Source organism: Stomoxys calcitrans, chromosome 1 (assembly GCF_963082655.1).
Source record: "Stomoxys calcitrans chromosome 1, idStoCalc2.1, whole genome shotgun sequence".
NCBI lineage: Eukaryota > Metazoa > Arthropoda > Insecta > Diptera > Muscidae > Stomoxys > Stomoxys calcitrans.
In genome coordinates, this window is record NC_081552.1 from 45,246,943 (window position 1) to 45,260,357 (window position 13,415).

Genomic DNA, 13,415 nt, shown 5'->3' on the forward strand with positions numbered 1-13,415 from the left:
TTCATTTCGTTTTTTAATATTTTGTTGTTGTTGCAGCCGCAGATTTGCGAAGAGAAATGAGAAGCAATACTTGGCTAGAAGTTATCTCGAATTAATACAGGTTTTTATGTATTTAAAAAATAATTATTTTGTGTGCTGGGTGCAACTGTCAAAATACAAAACAAACCAGTCAGCTGAGTAGAAGAGAGATTAACCGTTACCCGAATACTCGCAACCTACCGTGGCATTCTACACGTCACAAAAAGAAAAACACACGTAAAATTAAATTAAAATAAAAGAAGAGAACAAAAATCACTTTTGAAGAAAAAAAGTAAACTTTTTTTTGTAAAATTCCCTTTAAACAAAAACTTTTAGTTGCCTTTGTTAAAGAAACAAAAAAGAGAACAACGAAACTAAGCCACAAGCAAGAAAGATCTAAGTTATTCTAAAACAAACAACGAAGTTCAACCAAACCCCCCTTTTTCAAAAAAGCACCAAAATCATCAGCCAGCCAACAACCTTCATATCCACATACCCCAAAAAATTGTCTTTTCCTTATTATCAACATACCCACTGTTCGCTTGGCAAATATTAAAATCTAGAAAAGTGCTGTGGCCCACAAAGGAAGGAACTTACAGAATCATTAAGCAACCATGGCGAATACAACCTCAGCTGGACCAACAAAACAAGAGATGGAGGCTGTTTTTAGTCGCCTAAGATCCCAACCAGCCAATAAGGTAGGTGTAGGAAGAGAAGAAGCATGAATGCTTTGCATTACAGACGAATGCAGACAGATTACATGTCTTATATGACTTGGATTGAGTATGGATTTTTCAACAACGTGGAGGCAATGGTTAATGGTCACACATTAGAATAGTGAAGTGGGAGCTGTAATTAAGGTCATTCAGCATTTTATAACAGGTCTGCTTATAATTGTAATGGTTATGGATTTCTTAACCAAGTCAAGATAATGGTTTAAGCCCTCTTCCTTTGAGGTAATTCTATAGAAGCTTTTGTTAAGGTTCATCAACTTTTTCCTTATCTAACCCTGAACTTGTACGACGATCTAATAGTTTGTTGGCATTTTTGATCGCTGACATGTGTTTTTATCACCAACGGTATTCAGCGCTTATGAAAAAGATAGTAATGAAGAAATTTGTTTTGCTGAGGGTGGGTGAATAAACAAATAGTGGTCGGTCTATGGTGTCTTACGCCAAAATCAATAAAGGGAAAACAGCAACACTTTATAAACTAGTTTGTAAATGAAATGAGGTAACATTAGTTTTGTGAATGGGTAATGAAGTTAGTGAATTTCATTACTTTGTACCAGATGGGTTTGATGGAGGGGTTAAGTTGATTTGATAAGTATTACAAATTAACTTAACACCAAAATACACATTTTGGTGTTTGTTGTTGTTGTAGCTACATGTGGAGGTGGCGATGCTCGTCAAGCTCCTGTAGATGAACAAGTCCAAAGGACCGATCGCCGCGGGAACGGTGGCCATTGGTTATTTAAAGGCGCCATTAACTCGCCCTGTCATATCGAACATCATAGGTACTCAGTATTTGTGCAAGAGACGGTGCCGCCCGGCCTCTCGCTGAGACTCTCCGCTCGATAACTGTGATTGTCCGCGATGGCAATGTACCTTTTAAGGGTCTCCTCAAATGCATGTACAGGATGGAATAGTACCTACAGAGAACACAATCTTTCTACACCAACAAAAGGCCCCGGCTCAGGATAACTATGAGCATCACCCAGGCTGGAACATTGAACTTCAAACTTTGTGGTGTTCTTCGTTATCACGACAAACATGTCTGGGAGCTACCGGGCGCGTCCACAGGTTGCGGATAGTGGAATGTTTCATACGAACGACAGTTCGCATCTAAGCGTCTCGTGATAACATTGAACACCGCACAGATCGGAACTCAAAGTTTGAGACTGTGTGATGCTCATAATAATCCCATTGCGGGTATTTATTGTTGCTTTTCTTGGTGTATCATTTGGTGATTAGATTTTTTTGTTAACTGCTTCGAGAGTATGGCGCCTAGACGACAAAGCCATCGGTTCCCTACCGCTAGTAACCAGTGCCCGTCAGTTCATTTTCTTTCTCTTTTGGGTTGGAGTCTTCAAGGATTCTGGATTCTAAGTACTTTAGGGAAAATTTTCGTTATAGACTGGTCTAGAAAAAAAACATCGAAGGACACTTCGGAATGCTGAATGAGCTCTACCCCTTTCATAACTTTATAGGAAGGAGTTTTGGCCACCGTGGCGCCAAGGTTATAGACGGACATGCTAACCTTTAAATAAATAAATAAAATAAAAAATAAAAATCCCGGCGTGAACATCAAAAAAATTTTCAGCGGTCGTTTTCCCCTTACTAATGTTGGCTATATTTGTGAGGTATTCTCCCATGTTAAAAATTCTTTACTAAATGGAAGTTGATTTCTACTTCTGTAATTCGGCGAAGAAGATTGCCTCTTAACAAAAGGAGCAGGAACCTAGCGCTACTCGAATTTCGAGCAATCGACTGTTCCACAAGGAGTACCACGAAGCTGTAGAAGGCGCGTCGATATTGGTACTGGGGATAAGGAAGTCCAATTCTCGAAAAAGCGGCGTTGGGATGGAAGTACTCCGCTCTTCCTTGGATTTGCAATATATAGAAGGACTGGTCCAGGTTGGATGGAGGCACTGGGGCAGGGATCTTTATTGAGTTTTAAGGAGCATCTTTTATGCAAAAGTCTTCGCAGTCTTAAAGGCTCTGGAGATTAATTCCAGGCAGGATGAAAAGAACGGAAAGACAATCAGCCTGTTAGTCGGTGCATATTGCTCTGAGTTGTTGAGATGTTGTTGCAAGGAGTATTTTCAGATTATGGGGAAAGCTATAGTTTTTAGTGGTCCATAAAGGAAGCAGCTGTGGGGCAACACAGACATGTTTATTGTTGTTGTAGGCACATTTACATGTGGGCGTGGCAATCCACACTAGTTCCATTTGATTTGATTAATTAATTACATGTAATTTGAAGCCATCCGAGAAAATTATCTACATAGATATAAATGGGCTGCGCAAGCCGAATTGAATGAACCCTTGACAGCTGTGGCAGCATGCCATTGTCCTGTTAGGCCATGCCGTATACATAAACTAACAGACAACAGGCCATCACAACTGCATATTACAATCGGCTGCAATCCCATGGCAGCCGGTTGTACGTACCGGATTGACCCGATGGAATCCTCCATCGGCAAGGGCTGCCGTCTCGGTGTAAAACACACTGCTACAACAACAACAACAACAACAATCGGCTGCCATGGGATTGCGTATGGCTGCCGGTTATACGCACCGGATTGACCCGATGGAATCTTCATCGGCAAGGTCTGCCGCCTTAGTGTACGTGTTCGTCCTTTTTTCGTCATGATAGAGGCATATACAGAAGTGCCCTCTCCGCACGCTTCTGGACCGTGCCAGGATTGAAAAGAACCCTTGACTCTGATTCTGTTCGGTTTGCTAGAACCGCCTCCTTCATTGGTCGGTGTCGGTGAGGTGTAACCGGTGCATGGAGTGAGAACATTCGATCTTGCTTTGGCCTTACGTCACTACGGCAGTATAGTCACACTGAATATGTTGCAAGGTGCTGTGCGAACATAGCCAGCAGTGGGTCACAAGCGTCGTCGTCGTCGCCTTCTGCGTGCTCGTCGTCAGACTATGTAACATGGTCAATAGGCGGCAGCGTCCTATTAGGTCATTATAACTAATCAACTGTTTTGGGTTGAGGTGGTCCGCAAGATATATGAGCAGAATAAAAATTTCATATTCGCAGTCCACAACCTTATACTTTGAATTGAACCCCATATTGTCATAATTGGTGTATACAGCAGTTTGGTGGGGGCGTAGGATAAGATAGTGCGCCTCACTCCATCTGCCCCTTGAGTACAAATGAATAACGCACTCCACTTAAAAATATCTATCATTTGATCCCCCATTGTTTTTTGATGAGTCAAATAAACTATTGGAGGCGACTTTAGGAAGTAAAGCACCACCTAGATTCTTGGACACAAATTTTAATGTCGTATTCGTAATCTGCTATCAAAAACATTTCATTTGAGGCACATCTAGCTATGATCGAATTATATTCTCATTTGGGGTTGGGGCGATCCCCAATTACATGGTCCTCATTATTTATGTATTGATATTATATGTTTGTTTGGGGGAGTTTTTGGGGACGGACGACCCCTCGCATACTTGATCCCAATTTCTAATACCATATTCCTATTCTACTCTCCAATAACTTTCATTTTATACCCATATTGTCCCTATCGGTCCATTTTTGATTTTAGGTGGTGTTTTTGGGGTAACGGGCCAGGGTCCGCCCCCTTCCAATATCAACAAACTAAGAAGCCTTTTCCTCCTTCCTTACAAATTTCGTATTCTACTCCCGAATACCTTTTATTCGAGTCCCATATTGTGATTATCGTCCAATAAACCTATTGTCCCGGTCGGTTCACTTTTATTTTGGGGTCGCACTTTTAGGGTAAGGGGGAGGGTCCGTCCCCTACCTATATCAAATAATTCTCCCCTAGGTAACAACCAGCGGGGCATAGCTTTGGCAGAGCAGATTGAAGGCTCCACGTTTTGAACGATGAATGAGGATGCCCCACTAGAATTACGCGGAGGTGTAGCAGACATTTTCATTGCATGCCCAGATCTCCTGAGTGACGTATCTTGGCAAGCCGTCATTTCTTTGGGATCAGACCACCTCCCCATAATTCTCACCATCGACCGACCATTCATAACCTCTGAACGCCGGACCTTTATCAATCAGAAAAAGGCCGATTGGTCTGGCTTCAGAGAGTATACCAATCGTTGCTGACAGTGAATTGCCACCCCTCGGATATTCTAGTTGCCGAGAGGAAATTCCGAGACGTCATTAAAGCAGCAGCCGGTCGAATAACAAAGTGCGGCCCAATTTCCCGGCGCAGGCAGTGTTACTCGCAGACGAGCGTAATGGGATTAGTTGTATGGACTCCACTAACCCCAGAATCATTGAGCTGAATCTGGAAATAAACAGGGTAGTCAACGAACATAAGCGGAATTTGTGGCTGGAACACTTGGAGCAATGTAACTTAGGCTAGCTGTGGTCTATTGTTAAGTCACTCTCGAACCCCGGCAGACGGGATGACAGGACCTCAGTTACTTTTGGCGAAGTAACCGTGACTGATCCAAAGAGATGCGCCAGGTTGTTGAACCGTAAATTTATGGTGCATCTGTGGTCTCCGGATACGGCATTAGGCCCCGACGGAATCTCTACACTGATGCTGAAGAATCTGGATTTACCTGGAGTTAAGTACCTTATAACAGTCCTCAACCTGTCTTTGAACAAAGATATCTGCCACCAAATCTTCAGCCACATTGCTCACTATAAATACGCGTGAGGTGCCGTTGAGATTTTTGAACAGGTCGCATAAAAATTCGATTACAAAAAAAGTTTTAAAAAAACTTTTCCTCAAAGAATTTTTTCCTTGTAAGAATTTGTAAGTCGAACTTTTGCAGGAAGTATCGCAGAAAAGTTGTCAGTTTTAAAAGGTTAAACTAAAAGTCATTTGACTCTAAAAAGGTTGGAAATTCGGACATTATCGCACAACGGTAACACTACTTCACCCTCTTACGAGTACGTGCAAAATAAGATTTTATGATAATTTAGCGTTGGTTTGGATGTTTCATCAATTTTTTTAACTCGCAGTCAGAATCATATCCTCGACATCCAAAAAGGCAAAAAAGCAAAATCAACGCCAGTCACAAGCAATATGCGGTAACATGCAAAAAAAACCCACCACCTTAAACGTCATGGGTTTGTGTGTTCATTCAGGTAGCGTTGTTTTCAATACATAGAAATATTCCGTTTGAGTTGCGTTCGACAGCTGCAGATCTCTTATTTGGACCGTACTTAGCACAGTTGTTGGAAGTCATAAAAGAACACTAAATTTCAGCCAAATCGGACAACAATTGCGGCTTCCAGGGGCTCAAGAAGTCAAATCCCGATCCCCCGATTTGACTTCTTGAGAGCTATATCTGGTTAAAGACCGATTTAGACCGTACTTGGCAAAATTTCAGGCAAATTGGACAAAATTTGAGGTTTGTCAAATCGGGAGATTGGTTTATATGGGGGTTATATCAGGTCTAGACCGATTTGGACAATATATGGCACAGTTGTTGGAAGTTGTAAAAAAACACCATGTGCAAATTTTCAGCCAAATCAGAAAAAATGCGGCTTCCAGGGGCTCAAGAAGTCAAATCAGGAGATCGGTTTACATGGGAGCGATATTAAGTATCTGTGTAAAATTTCAAGCGGCTAGCTTTACGCGTTCGACCTCTATCGTGATCGACGAGACGATCAAGAATATATATACTTTATGGAGTTTTAGACGAATATTTCGAGGTGTTACAAACGAAATGACTAGATTAGTATACCCCCATCCTAAGGTGGTGGTTACAATAAGCTCTTACAGATGAGCAAGCATGTTCTGGTCCATACGACCGATCGCTGCGGGAACATGATGGCCATTGGCTACTGAAAGGCTCCAATAACTCGCTTTGTCATATCGACCATCACTGGCACTCAGTATTTAAGTAAGAGCCGGTGCCGCCCGGCCTCTCATGCAAATTCTCTATTCGATATCGCTGATTGTCCTCGAAATATTAGCCAGATGAGGCGCCTGATAGTCTGCCTCTTTCTGTAGTAACGCCGGAAATATTCCATCAGGTCCGGGTGATTTTAATGGTTTGAAGCTCCTCAAGGATTCCTTCACCATAAATTCCGTAAGTATAAACTTTCGATCAATGTCATTATTCCAAGATTCTGGTGTCTCCGTGAGTCCCGTCGTATCCTGTGGAAAATGGGTTTTCATCAAAAGTCTAAACATGTCCTCCGTTGTCTCTGCTCTCACTCCTGTTGTCTACTAAAGTTTCAGTTTGGACATGGGTTTTTGAGAGAAATTTTTCTATCTTGTGGGCGTCATTAACGCTACCGACCTTTTCGCAGAAAAGCCCTGTACCTCATTGATGAGATTTTCCGAACATACCGTCACATCTAATACCTCCTCCCCAATCCTATTAACAAAGGTAGCGGTGTTACCAATATTAGGTGTTATTAGGTCGTTAGTATTCAAGAACTCTGCCGGGGCTTGGCCCCGCTATTGGTACTACCCCACGAAATGTGGTGAGAGTTCGCATCGCACCCTATTTGTACCTCGTTTTCTGTCTGTTTTGCTTTCCTCACCATCCGTTGCAGCTTCGACGTGGGTGGCGGTGTCGTAGAGTCGAAAGGCAGATAAAGTGATGCCAGGTATGCTTCATCGTCTCCCTGTCTCACCACTGTTGCATCCGACTTTGACAACTCTGGGGAAAATATGTAATTCAAAAGGTTTATCTGGATTACCTCAATCATTGGTCGTCCAGTAAGTGGGCATCTTGGAAGTAGGTGTTGATCTCATCGTCTGCTTCCTGTTATTTCGACTGCATTGACTTTTCTGTCACTGCACTGCTTGATGTCATCGTTTTAGGTCTTTGCCTAGTCTAGTCTTCCGACTCTTTATAAAGTCGGTAATGGTTCCATATTCGGGTCCTGTTCGTTAGGCTGTATTGGGTTTCCATTCCCTGTACTGCGTGATGTTTTAATACTAGGATCTTTGTCTATCTTAGTCTTCCAAATCTTAATTAAATGGGCTTCTTGGTAGTAGGTGATGGTACCATAATTGGCTCCCCGTTCGTTGGGTTGCTTTGAGACTCCTGTCGCTACGCTACCTAATGTTTCAATATTAGGATCTTTATCTATCCCAGTATTCCGAATATTGAAGTCGGTGATGGGTCCGTCGTCGGGTTCCTGTTTGTTAGGCTGTGTTGGGTCTCTCGCCACTGCACTGTCTGATATTTTAGTATTAGCATCTTTGCTCATCCTAGTCTTTCCAATATTGAGATAGGCCGTGATTGTCTCGTTGTCGGCACCCTGTTCGTTGGGCGGTGTTGAGTCTGAAAATGAGAATTTCTGCCTATCCTAGTCTTCCCAATCTTGAAAAAGACAGCTTTGCTCCCGAAGTACGCCATGCCTTTAGTCTTAGCCAAACTCGACACGGAGACTTGATCAATGCCAACCACAAGGAGATTTCCTTCCTCCTTCTTCTCCCTGTGGAAGATCTCCCACTTCTCTGCGACCAAACCTTGGTTTTGCTTGCCCAAGAATCTCAACATGCGTTCCGTCGCAAATGTACAGCCCCATCCCTTGATGAAGACCGTTGCCTTTGTGAGCGTGAATACCTCTGACGAGCTGTATGACGGTATCAATACATTCCGCCGACGTAAAACGCAGCGTAAAGATGTCCACTCTATACTCGCAGTTCATCATGTTCGAAAATCCGATCCTTAACCAGATCCTAAACTTGGGACCGATGATCTGGTGAAATCCTACCGGATGCACAGCCGATATTGATGACTGCATAAGTCAGTTCATCTCTGTTGTGCTTCCTTGCCACTCTGGCGTAAGAGGGCGGTTCCTTACCATTATAAGCGACCATCTTCCCCTTCCGTGATGGCTGTGGCCTCAGTTCTCCATGAAGACTCAAGGGCCGTGCGGGCTTCATTCGTTCCTGTTCCGACTTTGTCTACCTCCGCAGGAGACTGTCTGGAGACTCCATTGCGGGATGGCTGACGTGGTTTTCCAAGAGTACTTGAAAGCGGGTAGCTCTTTTTATTCTTCAGCATTTTAGCAGTGTTATGCTTTTCGGGAGATGTGATTCTTTTTCCAGCTTCCGTAGAAGTGCTTGGAATATCATTTCTATCCCTTCCAGCATCCTGCACTTTCGCCCGATTGCGCTGCCGGTACATACTCCTCTGTCTCCTTCGTCGTGCACCGGATCACTTTCTCGGTCTGCTTGTGAGCTTAGCAAAGCCATCGCTCATCGCTTCTGCCGTCATCCCGATGCCCTCATCTCTCGATTCGGCTGCGATGACTGTTTCATTGACACCGTCGCTGTCTGAATCCGAGTCAGAAACACCACCTTTACTTAGAGGCTGAGGACGAACTGTGCATCCCTCTGGTGTGTCCGTCTCTCCCTCATTAATTAGTCTGACGACTAGTTGTGCGCTTGAAACATTACTGTCGACTACAGGTGTCAAGGCACCCACATATAGGAGGGGAGGACAACACGCTACGGTCTGACGACACCACAGCAGATGTTGAGTCTTTGAAGTCCATTTCTAGCCTACTCCAAAAGGCTTGAACATTTTTTTCGTAATAGGTAGTACCTATTCTGAGATACGGATATATTTTTTTTCTTTGAGGAGCGAAATAAAAAACACGTCCGCTCCACTCAACGGCTACAAAGGTATCCTTTATTTTATACTAGCTGACCCGGGCCCGCTCCGCTGCGTCTTCTTTTACTTTATATGGAACAAAAGTTTCCTTGGAATATTTATTTTCGAAGATTAAAGAGCTTTAAGTGAAATACCATGCTACGAAAATAATATATCGCTTGACTAAGAGTTTAACAATATAAGTCCCTTTATATGAACCGCATATGATCTTTATTGGTCTACGAATTCAAGTTTGGATGTAAGGTGTACTCCATTTTTAAAATAGTTTATTTCAGCCCGATATTCTCATGATATCTGATTTAGCGGTGTTTTCGGGGGTGAGGTGGTCCCCCAGACACTTGGCCCTGAAAAAATATCAGCATCATGCTCTTCTTTCAAATATGCGATGAGGCGTCCCCCAAACTCATGACCCCAAAATAGGTTATCAAATTTGTAATCTCAAATACCTTTCATTTGAGACACATATTGGCATGGTCGAAAAATTTTTACCCTTTGGGGGGGTTTTGGGGAAGGGGTGATGCCCTAAATACATGGTCCTACATTTGGATATCAAATTCGTATTCTACTCCTAAATACCTTTATATGAGCCCCATATTGCGATGGTCAGTAAAAAATTGCTGTTTGTGGGTTATTATGGGAAAGGGGTAGAACCCCAGAAAATTGGTCCCGAAAGTGGGTATCACTTCTTCCTCTACCACCCAATACCTTTCATTTAAGCTCCACATTGACATGGCCGGTAAATGTTCCCGATTTAGGGGTGTTTTGGGGATTGGGATGGTCCCCCAAACACTAAGCCCGGAAAATATATCAGCAACGTGCTCTATCCTCATATATCTATATATCATTTATTTGAACCCCATATTGCCATTGGCCTTAAAATTGGATATCAAATTCGTTTTCTAATCTCATTTTAAATCCTTATTGCAAAACTCAGCAAATATGTCCAGTTTGGGGTAGTAAAAAAACTTTACGTAAAGATGTCCACTCTATACTCGCAGTTCATCATGTTCGAAAATCCGATCCTTAACCAGATCCTAAACTTGGGACCGATGATCTGGTGAAATCCTACCGGATGCACAGCCGATATTGATGACTGCATAAGTCAGTTCATCTCTGTTGTGCTTCCTTGCCACTCTGGCGTAAGAGGGCGGTTCCTTACCATTATAAGCGACCATCTTCCCCTTCCGTGATGGCTGTGGCCTCAGTTCTCCATGAAGACTCAAGGGCCGTGCGGGCTTCATTCGTTCCTGTTCCGACTTTGTCTACCTCCGCAGGAGACTGTCTGGAGACTCCATTGCGGGATGGCTGACGTGGTTTTCCAAGAGTACTTGAAAGCGGGTAGCTCTTTTTATTCTTCAGCATTTTAGCAGTGTTATGCTTTTCGGGAGATGTGATTCTTTTTCCAGCTTCCGTAGAAGTGCTTGGAATATCATTTCTATCCCTTCCAGCATCCTGCACTTTCGCCCGATTGCGCTGCCGGTACATACTCCTCTGTCTCCTTCGTCGTGCACCGGATCACTTTCTCGGTCTGCTTGTGAGCTTAGCAAAGCCATCGCTCATCGCTTCTGCCGTCATCCCGATGCCCTCATCTCTCGATTCGGCTGCGATGACTGTTTCATTGACACCGTCGCTGTCTGAATCCGAGTCAGAAACACCACCTTTACTTAGAGGCTGAGGACGAACTGTGCATCCCTCTGGTGTGTCCGTCTCTCCCTCATTAATTAGTCTGACGACTAGTTGTGCGCTTGAAACATTACTGTCGACTACAGGTGTCAAGGCACCCACATATAGGAGGGGAGGACAACACGCTACGGTCTGACGACACCACAGCAGATGTTGAGTCTTTGAAGTCCATTTCTAGCCTACTCCAAAAGGCTTGAACATTTTTTTCGTAATAGGTAGTACCTATTCTGAGATACGGATATATTTTTTTTCTTTGAGGAGCGAAATAAAAAACACGTCCGCTCCACTCAACGGCTACAAAGGTATCCTTTATTTTATACTAGCTGACCCGGGCCCGCTCCGCTGCGTCTTCTTTTACTTTATATGGAACAAAAGTTTCCTTGGAATATTTATTTTCGAAGATTAAAGAGCTTTAAGTGAAATACCATGCTACGAAAATAATATATCGCTTGACTAAGAGTTTAACAATATAAGTCCCTTTATATGAACCGCATATGATCTTTATTGGTCTACGAATTCAAGTTTGGATGTAAGGTGTACTCCATTTTTAAAATAGTTTATTTCAGCCCGATATTCTCATGATATCTGATTTAGCGGTGTTTTCGGGGGTGAGGTGGTCCCCCAGACACTTGGCCCTGAAAAAATATCAGCATCATGCTCTTCTTTCAAATATGCGATGAGGCGTCCCCCAAACTCATGACCCCAAAATAGGTTATCAAATTTGTAATCTCAAATACCTTTCATTTGAGACACATATTGGCATGGTCGAAAAATTTTTACCCTTTGGGGGGGTTTTGGGGAAGGGGTGATGCCCTAAATACATGGTCCTACATTTGGATATCAAATTCGTATTCTACTCCTAAATACCTTTATATGAGCCCCATATTGCGATGGTCAGTAAAAAATTGCTGTTTGTGGGTTATTATGGGAAAGGGGTAGAACCCCAGAAAATTGGTCCCGAAAGTGGGTATCACTTCTTCCTCTACCACCCAATACCTTTCATTTAAGCTCCACATTGACATGGCCGGTAAATGTTCCCGATTTAGGGGTGTTTTGGGGATTGGGATGGTCCCCCAAACACTAAGCCCGGAAAATATATCAGCAACGTGCTCTATCCTCATATATCTATATATCATTTATTTGAACCCCATATTGCCATTGGCCTTAAAATTGGATATCAAATTCGTTTTCTAATCTCATTTTAAATCCTTATTGCAAAACTCAGCAAATATGTCCAGTTTGGGGTATGGCCCTAAAAATAAAAATTTAGTTGCACTCTCTTTAATACCCAAATTGTCTGGGTGAGCAAATATGTCGTATTTGGGGGATGTTATGGTGGTGGGACGTGCCCTAGCAAACATGACCGGCTTGGGGGTTTTTCGGGGATGGGCGGCCACTCAGTGAGTTGGCCTTGAAAATACATATCGGATTCGTGTTCTACTCTAAAAACCCTCTTATTTGATCCTCATACTGCAAGAGTAAGCAAATACGTCCTATTTGGGTGGTGTTGTGGGGGTGGAGTGGCCCCATAGACACTTTTCCCGAATATTGATATCAGATTCGTGCTTTACTCCCAAAGACCTTTCATTTCAGCCCCATATTGCTATGGTCACAAATTTGTCCCCTTTGGGGGATGTTTTTGGGGAGAGCCGGCCTCCCAAACACTTGGTCCCATATTTGGATATTAGATTCGAATTCTACACTCAAATACCTTTTATTGAAGCCCCATATTCCCATGGTCAGTAAATAAGTCCTGTTTGGGGGGTGTTTTGGAGAAGGGTGGACGCCCAGAAACGTGGGGGTCCACCCTTGGACCACATTTGGATATTAGATTCGTATTCTATTCGCAAACATCTTTCATTTGAGTCCCATATTGCCGTGGTCGATAAATATGTTCGATTTATGGGTGTTTTGAGGGTTGGAGAGGTCCCCCTAACTCTTGGTCCTACAATTGACCAAGTGTTACGTTTTTCATACCCTCCACCATAAGATGGGGGGTATACTAATTTCGTCATTCTGTTTGTAACTACTCGAAATATTCGTCTGAGAGCCCATAAAGTATATATATTCTTGATCGTCGCGACATTTTATGTCGATCTAGTCATGTCCGTCCGTCCGTCCGTCTGTCTGTCGAAAGCACGCTAACTTCCGAAGGAGTAAAGCTAGCCGCTTGAAATTTTGCACAAATACTTCTTATTAGTGTAGGTCGGTTGGTATTGTAAATGGGCCATATCGGTCCATGTTTTGATATAGCTGCCATATAAACCGATCTTGGATCTGGATTTCTTGAGCCTATAGAGTGCGCAATTCTTATCCGATTGAAATGAAATTTTGCACGACGTGTTTTGTTTTGATATCCAACAACTGTGCCAAGTATGGTTCAAATCGGTC

The 13,415-nt window shown here is 43.0% G+C and overlaps 1 protein-coding gene across 2 annotated transcripts in view; it reads left to right on the forward strand.

Moving 5' to 3' along the window:
* The first annotated feature begins 220 nt into the window (after positions 1-220).
* LOC106093414 (ADP-ribosylation factor GTPase-activating protein 2) overlaps positions 221-13,415 on the forward strand; it is a 33,347-nt gene continuing 20,152 nt past the window's right edge. Inside the window, exon 1 of one of the 2 annotated variants that reach the window (XM_013260471.2) lies at positions 221-716. In XM_013260471.2, coding sequence (XP_013115925.2) covers positions 633-716 — 84 coding nt within the window. In that variant the 5' untranslated portion in view covers positions 221-632. The remainder of the gene's footprint in view (positions 717-13,415) is intronic. The other variant, XM_013260470.2, reaches the window with a different exon arrangement.